Here is a 14,530-nt window from a genome sequence, read left to right as displayed (position 1 = left end):
TTTCACAGGGGTCGCCTAAGACCATCCTGCATATCAGATATTTACATTACGATTCATAACAGTAGCAACATTACAGTTATGAAGTAGCAACGAAAATAATTTTATGGTTGGGGGTCACCACAACATGAGGAACTGTATTAAAGGGTCGCGGCATTAGAAAGGTTGAGAACCACTGTTCTAGAGGAACAGAATAATCATGTTCTAAGAGTAATTAAAAACCTATATTCCATGCCTGAACCCCGACTAAAATAATTCTTACCTATGGAAAAATAATAATACAAAAACTGAATCTGTATACTTAGATAATTATAAAATATATCATTGGAAAGTGTACATAAAATGAATATTGAGTAGTTTCTACTATGCCAGATTCTGTTCTGTTATTGTGTGCACATAGGCAAATTACTTACCTTTCTGTCCTTAGCCTCTCTGGACACATAGGTGTGTTTTTTTTTCCATCTATAAAATTGGGATCATACTAAAACCTACCTCATAGCCCTAACTGGTTTGGCTCAGTGGATAGAGCGTCAGCCTGCGGACTCAAGGGTCCCAGGTTCGATTCCGGTCAAGGGCATGTATCTTGGTTGCGGGCACATCCCCAGTAGGGAGTGTGCAGGAGGCAGCTGATAGATGTTTCTCTCTCATTGATGTTTCTAACTCTCTATCCCTCTCCCTTCCTCTTTGTAAAAAAATCAATGAAATATATTTTTTAAAAAAACCTACCTCATAGAATTAACATAAGGATTAAATGAGATAATTCCTATAAAAAGCTGAACTATTATCTATTTTACAGTAATAGTATCAGGCATGCTGTTATATAGTGAATGAAGAAATTAGTAACTTTATAAAAGAAATTCTAAGTAAAAGTCCATTTATTGTTTGAAAATTACCAGATTCAATAGCCATAAAATATCCTTTTCCTGGGAAAATGTGACCTAAAAGTGCTACATTTTATTTCATTTTGCAACTGGGGTACACAGCCTGCACATTGGGACTGCCGCTGCCAGGGATATGGGGAGCTGTCAGGACTGCCTGTACATTGACATAACTGCTGAACCAGATTCATAGTAAGAGATCAGATCGTTAGACTAGGGTCACCCTAAAAAGTCCACAATTCTCAGATCACTGCCCAGTTGCAACCTAGGTGTTTCAAATTTTGAAATGAATTTTATTTCACCAATTTTTCATTTCTAATGCTTATATCATAATTCAGAACATTTATATATATAATAAATAAGTTCAGTTTTTTAATCCTTTAAGTAGTATGGTATAACATATCTGCAAAATGTATCTTTAAAACTGTGTATTTCAGGACCATCCAGTTTATTAAATGTTTATGTATTGAGAAAAACATGTAACATCTTTGAAGGTCAAGCATGAAAGTCAAACAGCTTAAGCTTAACTGTTTTACTGAAAATTACAAAAGAAATCTAATAGTACTTATCATTATATGCAAAATGGACTTTATAATGTAAAGCCAAAATATTGCCTACTAACACGGGTGATCTTACAATTAAAGTCCAGAATTCAAACATATATAAATAAGTAGGCTTTATTACTTACCAGAAGTAAAGTCCTTGAGTTGTTGTATGTATTCCATGGCCTCATGAAGCTGATCCTGTTTACACAGGCAGAGAATAACTTTGTTGAACAGGTTACATTTACTGTAGATGATCTGAGCTAAAGCCAGGCACTTGGCCTTGTTATGAGTATCCTGATCTCCATAATCACAAATCACATCCCCAGCCTCCTCAGAAAATGTGAGCCTAAAGCAAGGAAATCAATAAGGCACACATTACTGAGTTCTTAATGAGAGGATAAAAATGAAGTCTTGGAAAACTCAGCACAGTAGAACTGGAATTTCTATGGTCTATAAGAATTCCAAGTTAATAGGCAATTAATGTCGGAGAAATTAAATACATCTAAAATTTAACAGCAAGAAGAAAAACAATTAGCATATATTCCTCTGGAGGAAGACATTTTGGCAAAACTGAGCTCAAGTTATTAAAAAACCTATAAATAATGTTAAAACTCTCCTGGAAAGACTGGAGGGATTTCAAAATATAAGGTAAACAAAAATTCTGGCCACCCTCCTCCGCCTTTCCTCCGAGATTCCGCACTCTGTTCCATGCTTCCATGTCTCTTGATCCTCTCTGTTCATCAGTTTATTTAATTAATTAGATTCCATATATGAGTGCGATCATGTGATACTTGTCTTTCTCTGACTGACTTATTTCATTTAGCATGATACTCTCCAGGTCCCTCCATGCTATCTCAAAGAAAACTATTACATTTTTGAGAATGAACAACTTTATTAACCAAATACCAAAATTAAGTTCAATTTTGCTTACCTTTCTTGAGTGACCCAGTGGATAACTAAATCTAAACGTTTTTCCGAAAGTCCACATTTGATTCCTTCCAGGGTTAGTTCTGCATTAATAGGACGTCTATTAGCATGACTTGTGCTAAAGATAGCCTCAAAAAATGAGAGTAATGGAAAAGGCTTTCCTCTAATTTTTCCAGCAGCTACAGAGAAAAATAGAGTTTTTAAGTAAAATACTTTAATAGTTTGCTTTGTCTTATTTCATATTATTTTCATCTCTTTGCATTTTTTAAAAAATTTAATCTAAAATTACATATTTGTAATTTTTGTTTGTTTTTGTTGTTAATCCTCATTCAAGGACATTTTTCCATTGATTTTCAGAGTGAAAGGAAGGGGGAGAGGCAGAGAGAGGAACATCAATGTGAGAGGAACACATCAATTGGCTGCCTCCCCCATGCACCCCGACCAGGGCCAGGGATTGGACCTGCAACTGAGGTATGTGCCATTGACCGGAATCGAACCCAGAACCCTTCAGTCTGCAGGCCAATGCTCTATCCACTGAGCCTAACCGGCTGGGGCCATATTTGTAATTTTTAACTAATGCTTATGGATTAAACATTCTATTTTGGATAATGACTAAACATTACATGCTATGTAAAAACCAAGGCAGAGATTGGAGTGATTATAAGCCAAGGAATGCCAAACATTGTTGTCAGCCACCTAGAAACTAGGAGAAAAGCATGAAAGGTAATCTCTCTCAGAGCCTCCAAAAGGAACTTTAAAAAGCTGAAAGGGTATACCACCAGCAGATCTGCACTGTAAGAAATGATAAAGGTAGTCTTTCAAGCAGAAAGAAAATGATCCCAGGGAGGAATACAAATCTACAAAAGGAATGAAGACCAAAAATGGTATATGCTCTGAATATAAGAATTTAGAAATATATTCTTTTTATATAATATGTTAAGTTGTACAATATCACCTGAGAGTAGCATGTGATAAATATTTAATCTATAAACCCTAAAGTAACAACCAAAATAAATCAACACAAATTTATAGCTTGTAAATCAACAAAGGAGAAAAATGAAATCATAAAAAAATTGAACTATAAACTGCATTGAGTTATCCACATGGGGGTAAAAAAAAAAAAAAAAATTGAACTAATCCAAAAGAAGGCAGAAAAAGAGAGAGAAGGTAACAAAGAAGAGTTGAGGAAAAGAGGAAAACAGCAAACAAAACTGAACCATGTCAATAATCATATTAAATATAAATGATCTAAACACTGCATTTGAAAGACAAAGATTGTCAGATTGTATAAAAAAGTAGGACCCAAGTATATGTTATCTAGAAGGCATTGACTTTAAATAAAGACACAAATAAATTAAAAGTATGAAAAATATACACACTAATATTTATCAAAAGAAAGATGGATTGCCACTTCTAATCTCAAAATTTACTAGAAAACCATAGTAATTAAGATAGTATGATACTGGCATATGATGAATATCTAGAGCAATAGGACAAATCAAGAGTTCAGAAATAAACCCTGGCCAATTGACTTTTGACAAAGGGGCCAAAAAATTCAATGGATAAAGGAAAAGTCTTTTTCTTAACAAATGGTGCTGGGAAAACTAGATACCCACATCTAGAAAGGAATGCATTTGGACCCCTACGTCCCACTATACACCAAAATGAGCTTATACTACATGACAGACCTAAATACATAAACTCTTAGAAGAAAACACAGGATCTTAAGTTAGGCAAGGAGTTCTTAGATACAACAGCAAAAGCACAGAAATAAAAGAAAAAATTCATAAACTGAATTTCATCAGAATTAAACATTTTTATTCTTCAAAAAATACCATCAAGAAAGTAAAAGAATAATCCACAGACTGGAAGAAAATATTTCTATATCATCTATATGATAAGGGAATATAGAAAGAATTCTTGCAACTCATTAATAAAAACACAAATACTGCACACTCTCCCTCCCGAGCCTTTCTCCTCCCCCTCCCTCTTTTCTCCATCTTTCTCCCTTGTACTGTTACAGCTCAGGAAACTGAGTAAAAGGTAGATAGAGATAAGACTGGAGCCTAGATCTTTCGTCTCCCAGTTCAATACTCTTTCCATTCTATCATGGGGGAAAGTATAGCTGCATACATATAGAAGGTTCAGAGAGAAATGCTTACCCTTAAATTTACTCACTGTCCCAATGTTTAGAAGAATTCCTCTAGGACTTTTTGCTGCAAAACAAGCGGCCTTCTCATATTCACCAAGTGAGATTAATTCATTGAACCTACAGACATTACATTTCATTATACATTATAAATAGTAAACAAAAAAGAAAACTGATTAGAAATCTCTAATATACACTAAACACAGTCGCATAGTAATATAGAAAAGCAATTCTAATAAATGATAACGAGATTCATTTACTGTATAAGAGGTTATTTCACTTCTTTCCCTAATATTCTATCATTTTTGTACCCTCAGAAAAAAACTCTCATCTGCCAGCTGACTGTGAACCTGATCCTGTACTTTATTCCTATACTACTTTATAGCAAGCCATAGAAAATAAACAGAATTCGAGGTGAAGTTACAATGAGCTCAGATTTTTTTTCTCATATCGTCTCCAGATAAAAGGGGGTGTCAGGGAAAAGAAGGGCAAGCTGCTTAGAGGCTCATCTAGGGGAAATATGAAATGAACACAAAGGTTGCCAAGTTGAAGATCAAGAGGTACCCTTGGTATTCAGAATTTATGTTGCTCTGCAGATTCCCAATTAAATATGAGATTAACACAAGAAGAAAAGATAATAGTTCAAATAACTTAAGCCTCTACTCCTCTTCCTAGGGCAAAATATCTTCAAATCAGGCCTTACCTCGCAGTTAATAAAACTATGACAAACACCCATTCACACAGTGTTGCAAATGAATGTGGAATCCCAGAGGGGAAAAATATCAAAGTAATATTAAGTAAAATACATAAAACGTTTAACCTCAACAAGGTTTTTTCTCTCATATCTAGAGCTGGAAGACTTAGAGAAGCACACAGTGTAAGGAAATATAATGGGCTTTGATGCCCCCCCCCCCCGCCCCCACAAAATAATCTTCACTCCTTATTTGTATCATATCAACATGCAAATCAACAGTTGAAAACTTTTTCACATATAAGATTAGGAACATTAAATATGTTCATTACATATGGACTTTATAGCCTATGAAGTAACCTCTTAAAGAATAAAGTCTTAAATTTCTTTAAGCCTCTATTTTACACTATAAATAACTTAAGTATTGGGCAAAAATATGCCAGCCGGTGAGGCTCAGTGGTTGAGCATTGACCCAGGAACCAAGAGGTCACCAGATTGATTCCCAGTCCAGGCACATGCCCCGGTTGTGGCCCCAACCCCCGGTCCCCCATTGGGGGCATATGAGGGGATGTTCCTCTCTCATCGATGTTTCTATCTCTTTATCTTTCTCCCTTACCCTCTCCCTAAAAATTAATAAAAACATATTTAGGAAAATATTTTTAATATCAAGTTGATGATGAGGGAATGCAAGAAAAGTATAAATAAAACTTAAATCAACACTACAAACCACCTATATTCTCTGAAATATTTCCTAGACTACTAATCTAGTATTTTTAAAAATATATTTTTATTGATTTCAGAGAGGAAGGGAAAGGGAGAGAGAGATAGAAACTTCAATGATGAGAGAGAACCATCGATTGGCTGCTTCCTGCATGCCCCACACTGAGGATCAAGCCCGCAACCTGGGCATTTGCCCTGACCAGGAATCGAACTGTGACCTCCTGGTTCATAGGTCAACGCTCAATCACTGAGCCACGCTGGCTGGGCCCAATCTAGTATTTTATCACGGAGAATTATCATTTAAAATTCTACCTTATTTTCTAATTTGTCTATTAGAATTAAAAAAAAATTTGCAATGTCTAGACCATGCATGCAGAAGAAATGAAACAGTTTTTCCATTTCAATTTACAATGGCCCAATGTTATTTTATCCCATGCATATAACTGCTCAGATCATTGAAAAGACTATGACAACAAATAAATGGGAAGTACTAGGGTAAAATTTTAAAGATACAAAAGCGGGGGGTCGACCAAGATGGCGGCATAGGTAAACACCGGAGACTGCTGCCGCAAACAACCACTTCAAAAATACAACTAAAAGATGGAACGGACATCACCCAGAACCACAGGAAGGCTGGCTGAGGAGAGACTCTTCAACTAGAAGGAAAGACAACAGCATACCGAGGCTCAGAGGAGGCGCAGTGTGGAAAATATAAAGGTGCGGAGGTGCGCTCGCAAAGCGGGCTGGTGGCTGAGGGCGCGGTTGTCATTTTCAATCAGGAGGGAGTCTCAGACTCTGAGCTCCAGATCCGGGCGAGTCTCTAGGGACTCAGACTCAAACGGGAGAAGCGGGATTGTCTGGCATCAGTTGGAACGTGAGGGCAGCTTTCTCTCCGAGGTTTGCAGCGGTTGCTGGGGTTCTGAGAAGCAGAGCCTCTGGGAACGGGACTGAGAGCAGCCATAACCGCTCCCTCCGCCCGCCCTGCCCTGTTGATCCCGCCCCGCCCAAGCCCTGCACAGAGCCATTTGCTGGATCGCCTCAGGCAAAGGCTAGATTAGCACCTCTCCAGAGGACAGAAGTTTTCCCGCGGCAGACACAGCTGATTCTCACAGCCAGTCGGCCTGGTGGTCAAATCCCTCTAGTATTAACTACAACAATCAAGGCTCAACTAGAACAAGACTGCGCACAAAGACCACAAGGGGATGCACCAAGAAAGCATAAAAAATGCGGAGACAAAAAAACATGACAGAAATGGAGGATATAGAGCTAAAAAACGCAATTTTGAGGGCTTGCAATAATGTGCTAGAAGCTGCCAATAAACTTGATGAGCGCCTCACGAAAACTAATGAGACCCTCGATGCTATGATAAAGAACCAACTAGAAATTAAGCATACACGGACTGAAATAAAGAATATTATACAGACACCCAATAGCAGACCAGAGGAGCGCAAGAATCAAGTCAAAGATTTGAAATGCGAAGAAGCAAAAAACACCCAACCGGAAAAGCAAAATGAAAAAAGAATCCAAAAATACGAAGATAGTGTAAGGAGCCTCTGGGACAGCTTCAAGCGTACAAACATCAGAATTATAGGGGTGCCAGAAGATGAGAGACAGCAAGATATTGAAAACCTATTTGAAGAAATAATGGCAGAAAACTTCCCCCACCTGGTGAAAGAAATGGACTTACAGGTCCAAGAAGCGCAGAGAACCCCAAACAAAAGGAATCCAAAGAGGACCACACCAAGACACATCATAATTAAAATGCCAAGAGCAAAAGACAAAGAGAGAATCTTAAAAGCAGCAAGAGAAAGAGACTCAATTACCTACAAGGGAATACCCATATGACTGTCAGCTGATTTCTCAACAGAAACTTGGCAGGCCAGAAGGGAATGGCAAGAAATATTCAAAGGGATGAATACCAAGAACCTACAACCAAGATTACTTTATCCAGCAAAGCTATCATTCAGAATTGAAGGTCAGATAAAGAGCTTCACAGATAAGGAAAAGCTAAAGGAGTTCAACACCACTAAACCAGTATTATACAAAATGCTGAACGGTATCCTTTAAGAAGAGGAAGAAGAAAAAGGTAAAGATACAAATTGTGAACAACAAACATGCATCTATCAACAAGTGAATCTAAGAATCAAGTGAATAAATAATCTGATGTACAGGATGAACTGGTGATTATAATGAATCAGGGACATAGAAAGGGAATGGACTGACTATTCTTGGGGGGGAAAGGGAAATGGGAGATGCGGGAAGAGACTGGACAAAAATCGTGCACCTATGGATGAGGACAGTGGGTGGGGAGTGAGGGCGGAGGGTGGGGCGGGAACTGGGAGGAGGGGAGTTATGGGGGGGGGGGAAAAAGAGGAACAAATGTAATCTGAACAATAAAGATTTAATAAAAAAAAAAAGTAAAGTTTTGAGGTTGCTAAAACACACACACACACAAAAATAAAGATACAAAAGCTAGAGACTATAGCTCATCAAGATGCTAAATAAATGCTAAACATTTAATTAATAAATATTAAAGATGTATTTAATAAGTATTTAAATACATATTAAATGGTTGCAATATTATTTTAACAAGGAAAATCCAAGCTTTTAAAATATTTGCCTTTCAATGTAGGAAAGCAAAATTTCAGCTTCGTTTGCCTTGCCTGGATCATCTTCCAATAGCTCTTCAATTAAGCTTTGGTTACCTATAAATATCAAAAGATCCACCAGATGATATTTAAGGTTATACATTAATAGAAAATATTAAGCATGCAGATGTTTAATACCAACCACTTAATGCTATAGTTTCTAATAGCATCAACCTCTTCTAAACTGAGTGCCTCCCTTTCCTTTTTTCTTATTTTAAGGTACATTTTCAGGTATTATATCTTTGGTTCACCAAGTTTACTCTTTACCAATTATCTGTCAGCTATTGAAGGAAGAAGCCCATAGGATAACAGACACCTAACCGAAATAAGTACATTTTTGCTTTCCTTAAATTCTATCTAGGAAAATTCCCACTCATTAGCTTTCTGTGCATTGGGGGAAGAAGTAATGTTTTCCATTATTTGTGTTAATTAAATATATCAATAAACTACCATGTAAATCTTGGATTTGCTCAATTTGCTTCACGAAGTCTTCAAATGAACTGCTCTTATCAGATTTTACCCATGAAGTAAGTGCATATGAAATAATCTGCAGTCTTCGATGACTATAAAGATAAAAACATCAACAACAGATTGAATCTAAAATCAAAATGTAATATTAGAATAAACACATATAAAAGCTTCAAACTTTAAAAATAATCAACTTGCATACCGAAACTCTAATTTTTTGTTCAGACTTTCAGCTATCTCTTGCCGTTTTACTATCACAATCATTTCCTCCTCTAAATCTGCCTTCCTCTGAAATGGGACATATTTTTTTGACATCAGTTGTTTAATTTCTGCATATTTATCTTCCAGATGTTTCAGGTATTTATTGAGAGCATCTAAATTGAAGGATTCTTCGAGAATCATGCCTATGGGAAAAGGGAACAAATCAAACCAGCCAAGCCATGGGTGGGACTCTTGTGCAAAAATGCATAATATGTCAGTGAGTTCTCTATGTCAGGAAATAACTAAGAAATGGTAGCATGAACTTGTCATTTACTGAACATAATTGGAATTAGCATACAATTTTTAAATGGCTAGCAGTTTTTAAACATACCAGTGAATATTCTAGAAAGACTTTAGCATCATTTGTTGTTGTTGTTGTTAATCCTCACCTGAGGATATTTTTCCATTGGTTTTTAGGGAGAGGGAGAGAGAGGGAAAGACAAAGAGAAACATTGATGTGAAAGAAACACATCAATTGGTTGCCTCTTGCACCTGCAGGAGCCCCAACCAAGGGCCCAGGCTGGGGAGGAGCCTGCAACCGAGGTAGGTGCCCTTGACCAGAATCAAACTCTGGACCCTTTGGTCCGCAGGCCGACATTCTATCCACTAAGCCAACCCAGCTAGGGCCACACTTTAGCATCTTAAGAAAGAATTTTTGAACGACCTCATCATCATACCCTGCAAACCCCTAAATATTACTGTTACTCAATAACACTAAGAGCTTCTGCCTAACAACTCAGGATTTCTGACCAGTACTTTCTCTCTAACCAAATCTTTCATTAAACTATTCCTGCTAACCTAACCCCAGGGTAATGTTTATTCTCTGCAATGAAAAGCTTATAAATCCCAGCCATATCTCAGTCCTCTCTCCCTATCAAATTGCCCCCTTTACTCATTATTCATCACATGCACACGCACACGCCAAATGATTTCCCTTCTCATTCAGGCTAATTGTTGCCTTTAAAGGTATATCTCAAAATTCTCCTCCAGAAACCCTTTTAGATTAATCCTACTCAATTTTGATCATTACCCTACCCTGAATCCTCTAGGCATTTAATCAATTTATCTGTTATTCTGTACTTATTCATATGTATCTTATTTATGTTTTGTTAGTTATAATTTTACATTTGAAAGGAAATCTAGCCCCTACCTCCACCTAACACAGGCTGACTGATCATTCAACCTCAGTTGAAATCCTCTGGTATGGAATAGCTTATTATTTCAAGACATAGCTTCTTCCACTGAATCCAAATCCTACTTCCTAAAATTTCCACCTATTGATTCTGCTTTTGGGTAAACACTAGTTGACATCCATGAAAGTTTTGAATACAGTTATCTATTCTCAAAGCCGTCTTGTCCCCAGGGTGAATATTTATAATTCCTCTATATTCATCATATAAAGCTCTCAGCTTCCTGAATAAATTCCAGGAGACAGAATGCTACTTGCACTTCCCCAGATACACTTGTCCTCACTTTTGTCTCCTTTAGTTGTTCATTTACCCAGCAAAAAAAAGTTTCCTGAGCCTGTTTGAGAAAACCTCCCGATTAAATATTAGGAAAAAAAAAATCCAGGATACACTACAATTTCTCAAAATGTGGCTTAGCTGAAGATGAGGAACCAGTGAATGCTGACATAAATATGAATCAACAATATTCACAGAACCTAACACACGACAGTTTTTCATGTATTATACCATGGGTTCTCAAACTCTAGAGTACATCAGACTAACCTGACAACTTGTTAAAACACTGATTGTTGGGCTCTACCCCCACCTCACCCCAGTCCCATGCCCAGAATTCTGACACAGTAAGTCTGCACTGGGGTCAAAGAATTTGCATTTCTAACAGGTTCCCAGTTAATGCCGATGTTGACCAGGAACCACAATTTAATATTCTGTATATAGTCCAGTCAGTCTGGAACTCTTTTAATCTTTTAGGGTTTTCTCATTCTCTTGTTTCTATCTAGAGTCCTGGCTAAAGTTGTTTGTAAAGGATGGATAAAGTCCTGTTGTACTCGGAAGATCTATACATGGCACATACATATTAACTTGTGTAAGAGGTAATTAGAATTTCTTTCAAATATTTTACACAAAATATAGTACCTGGAATAGGTTTTGAAGGATCTTTGAAGAAAGGAAAATGTTTTAGTTCTTCCACATCATACTCTGCCCTAAGTTGTTTTATTTTGTCTATTTGCAATTGAATATTTGAGGAATTATTTTCAATAACCTTCATTCTGGAAAACAAAAAGGCATTCTTATGTTACTTTCAACTAACTTAATTATTTAATCATAAGATTTATAATAAAACAGGTTAAATCATTATTTTATTTTGCCTAATTGTCATTTTGAACCATTATGGATTTAGGTGGAAGTTTACAAAACAGTGCCCCATAAAAAGTTTACTAACCTCATAGGGAGGAACAATTTTCTTTCAGAGCAGCAATACTATGACTCACAACCTTATTGGAAATTTGTAATGTTAAACATAATGGTCTGGCCACAAAGCACTATCTATTCCCTTTAGTTGAAAATTACCTTTGCATTGAAAATTCATTTTTCAAAGTAATTATCCATTTCTTAGGGCTGTCATAGCAAATTACCACAAACTTGGTGGCTTAAAACAACAGAAACTTATTTTCTCTCTGTTCTGGAGACCAGCAAAATCAGTATCACTGGCCCAAAACCAGAGTGCTGTCGGGCCCATGCTTCCTCTAGATCAGCTAGGGGAGACTCCGCTGCTGGCCTTTTCCAGCTGCCTTCGTGGCTGCATCACTTCAATCTCTGGCTTCCTGGTCGCATTCCCTTCTCCCCTTGTCTTTGTCAACACTTCCTCTGCCCTTCTCTTATAAGGACACTTGTGATTGAGATTAGGAAATTTGTGACACTTGTAACACCCACCTGGATAATCTGAGATAATCTCCCTATTTCCACATCTTTAATGTAATCACATCTGCAAAGACCCCTTTCCCAAATAAAGTAACATTTCCAGGTTCTCAGGACGAGGACCTGCTATCTTTGGGAGCCATTATTCAGCCTACTGTAGTAATTCTGATCCTAGAGCTGGAGGAATGAAAGCACTCCTCTGAGAGAAAACTGAGTTCCTCCTGCAATGGGGATCTTAAAGACCAAGAAGAAGATATAAACTTCTTTCACGCATTATTTGAAGTTTACTTCCTAACTTATCAGATATGTGGCCCAGGGAGAAAATAACAGATTAAAATAAATTAGATACATAAATGTCACAACGGTTTTGGCAAATTAATAACAAGTTTGTCAGTAGATAAGGGCTGTCTGCATCTGATTATTATAGAGCTCTTGGTAAGTACAGATTGCTTGGAACAACAGCTTACAGTATTTATGAAAGAGGTACTGTGAAAATAAAATTTCTTTTGGCTTTCATCCAAATAAACTTATGCTTGTGAAAGAAAGCAATGTTAAAATTGACTCTCTGCCCTGGCTGGTATGGCTTAGTTGGTTGGAGCGTTATCCATGTACCAGAAGGTGGTGGGGTTGATTCCCGGTCAGGGCACACACTCAGGTTGTGGGTTCAAGCCCAAGTCAGAGTGGGGTGCGTATGGGAGGCAACTGGTCCATGTTTGTTTCTCGCATGGATGTCTGTCTCTCCCTCCCTCCTTTCTTCCTTTCTCTGAGATTAAAAAAAAAAAAAAGTCAACAGTTTTTCAAAAGAATTGAAAGCAGGGACTCAAAGAGAATGAATGTTCTTAGTGACACTATTCACAACAGCCAAAGGTGGAAACAACCCAACTATTCATCAATAGATAAGTAAACAAAATATGGTATATACATACAATGGAGTATTATTCAGCCAGAAAATGGAATGAAGTTCCAATATATGCCACAACACATTGAGAAGTATCTAATTATTGTCCCTTTCTGTAGCCACTTTACAATCTCTTTATTATTGACAATTTCACTACAATAAACCTCGCTGAAGATTATTTACTTGGGATTCTTTGGGCCTCATATCTGTGAATTGCTATCTTTCACCAGTTCTGGAAAATTCTTCGCCTTTATATCTTCAAATATTGTCCCTATACCATATTATCTCCTTAGAGTTTTGATTAAACATAATATGGCTTTTTCATAGCTTTTTAAATAATAGCTTTATTTAGATAGAGTTCATATACCTTAAAATTAACCCCTGTAAGGTGTACAATTCAGTGGATTTTAGTATATTCAGAGTTGTGCAACCACTACCATTTCTAGTTCCAGAACGTTTCATCCAGAACAAGCCCTATTCCCATCAGCAGTTTGCTGAGCAGAAGGTAAGTTTCCATGCAATCCCCAAGGCTGGGACAGTTCGCCTTTGGTTCATGCTACAAAGTTGTAGCCCTTTATTCTCCCAGCTTTACAAGGGGAGGATTTCCCAGAAGATTGAGCCCCTTGGGCAGCAGTTCCGAGGCTCTGTCTTTTGTCCCAGTGCCACACTAAAAACTGAAGCTTATGATCACTACTTTAATAAATGCTCTCAGGGCCATAGAATCATTTGTGCTCCTTTTATCTTTTGTCTTCTGTTCTGATTTTGTCCTGATGATCTCTTACTATCTTGTCGGCTTCCTGTTGCTTTTGGAAAGATTTTTAAAAATTACTTTATGCAGCATTTTTCCCCAATAGGAAGATCCAACATCTAACCAGTCATATTGCCAGATCAAACTTTGCATAATTTTCCAAGTTGCTTGAAATTATCTATAAAAATAATGTGCCCATCATTTTCCAAATAGAAGAAACATTGGAAATATGAGACTATGCAACAAGAGTGGGCATCTTATCCTCTCCTAGTAGGCTACTTACCTTTGTGCATACAGAATTAAGTGCTCTAATTCAGATGGTAATCATGAAATTGTACTATCAAATCTTCCATGCAGGAAATTACCGGAAGCAACTAACTGCATCCCTCATTTTGTGATACTACAACGTGCCTCAATTATCCTAACTGATATAAAATTCTCAAACAAGAGTTTTAAGTAAAAAATAGTTACTTCAAGTTGGTAGGAAGGGGAACATGGAAACATGACTTTAAAATAAAATAACAGGAGAAACCAAGATGGTGGCATAGGTAAACACTGGAGTTTGCTGCCTCGAACAACCACTTCAAAAATACAACTAAAAGACGGAACGGACATCATCCAGAACCACAGGAAGGCTGGCTGAGTGGAAATTCTACAACTAGAAGGAAAGAGAAAAGCATACCGAGACTCAGAGGAGGTGCAGTGCGGAAGTAAA

At 37.2% G+C, this 14,530-nt stretch overlaps 1 protein-coding gene across 3 annotated transcripts in view; it reads right to left on the bottom strand.

Moving 5' to 3' along the window:
* The window catches only part of CLHC1 (clathrin heavy chain linker domain containing 1), a 30,811-nt gene that overhangs the window by 7,008 nt on the left and 9,273 nt on the right, over positions 1 to 14,530 (bottom strand). For all 3 annotated transcript variants that reach the window (XM_005884607.2, XM_005884608.2, XM_014532043.1), the window contains exons 4-10: positions 11,387 to 11,520; positions 9,226 to 9,427; positions 9,006 to 9,118; positions 8,528 to 8,612; positions 4,510 to 4,616; positions 2,352 to 2,526; positions 1,564 to 1,766 (exon numbers count right to left, since the gene is read on the bottom strand). In XM_005884607.2, coding sequence (XP_005884669.1) covers positions 1,564 to 1,766; positions 2,352 to 2,526; positions 4,510 to 4,616; positions 8,528 to 8,612; positions 9,006 to 9,118; positions 9,226 to 9,427; positions 11,387 to 11,520 — 1,019 coding nt within the window. The remainder of the gene's footprint in view (positions 1 to 1,563; positions 1,767 to 2,351; positions 2,527 to 4,509; positions 4,617 to 8,527; positions 8,613 to 9,005; positions 9,119 to 9,225; positions 9,428 to 11,386; positions 11,521 to 14,530) is intronic.

This window comes from Myotis brandtii, unplaced genomic scaffold (genome assembly GCF_000412655.1).
Source record: "Myotis brandtii unplaced genomic scaffold, ASM41265v1 scaffold84, whole genome shotgun sequence".
Classification (NCBI taxonomy): Eukaryota; Metazoa; Chordata; class Mammalia; order Chiroptera; family Vespertilionidae; genus Myotis; species Myotis brandtii.
Note: the sequence above shows the minus strand (reverse complement) of the source record. Positions and strands in the feature narration are given on the sequence as shown.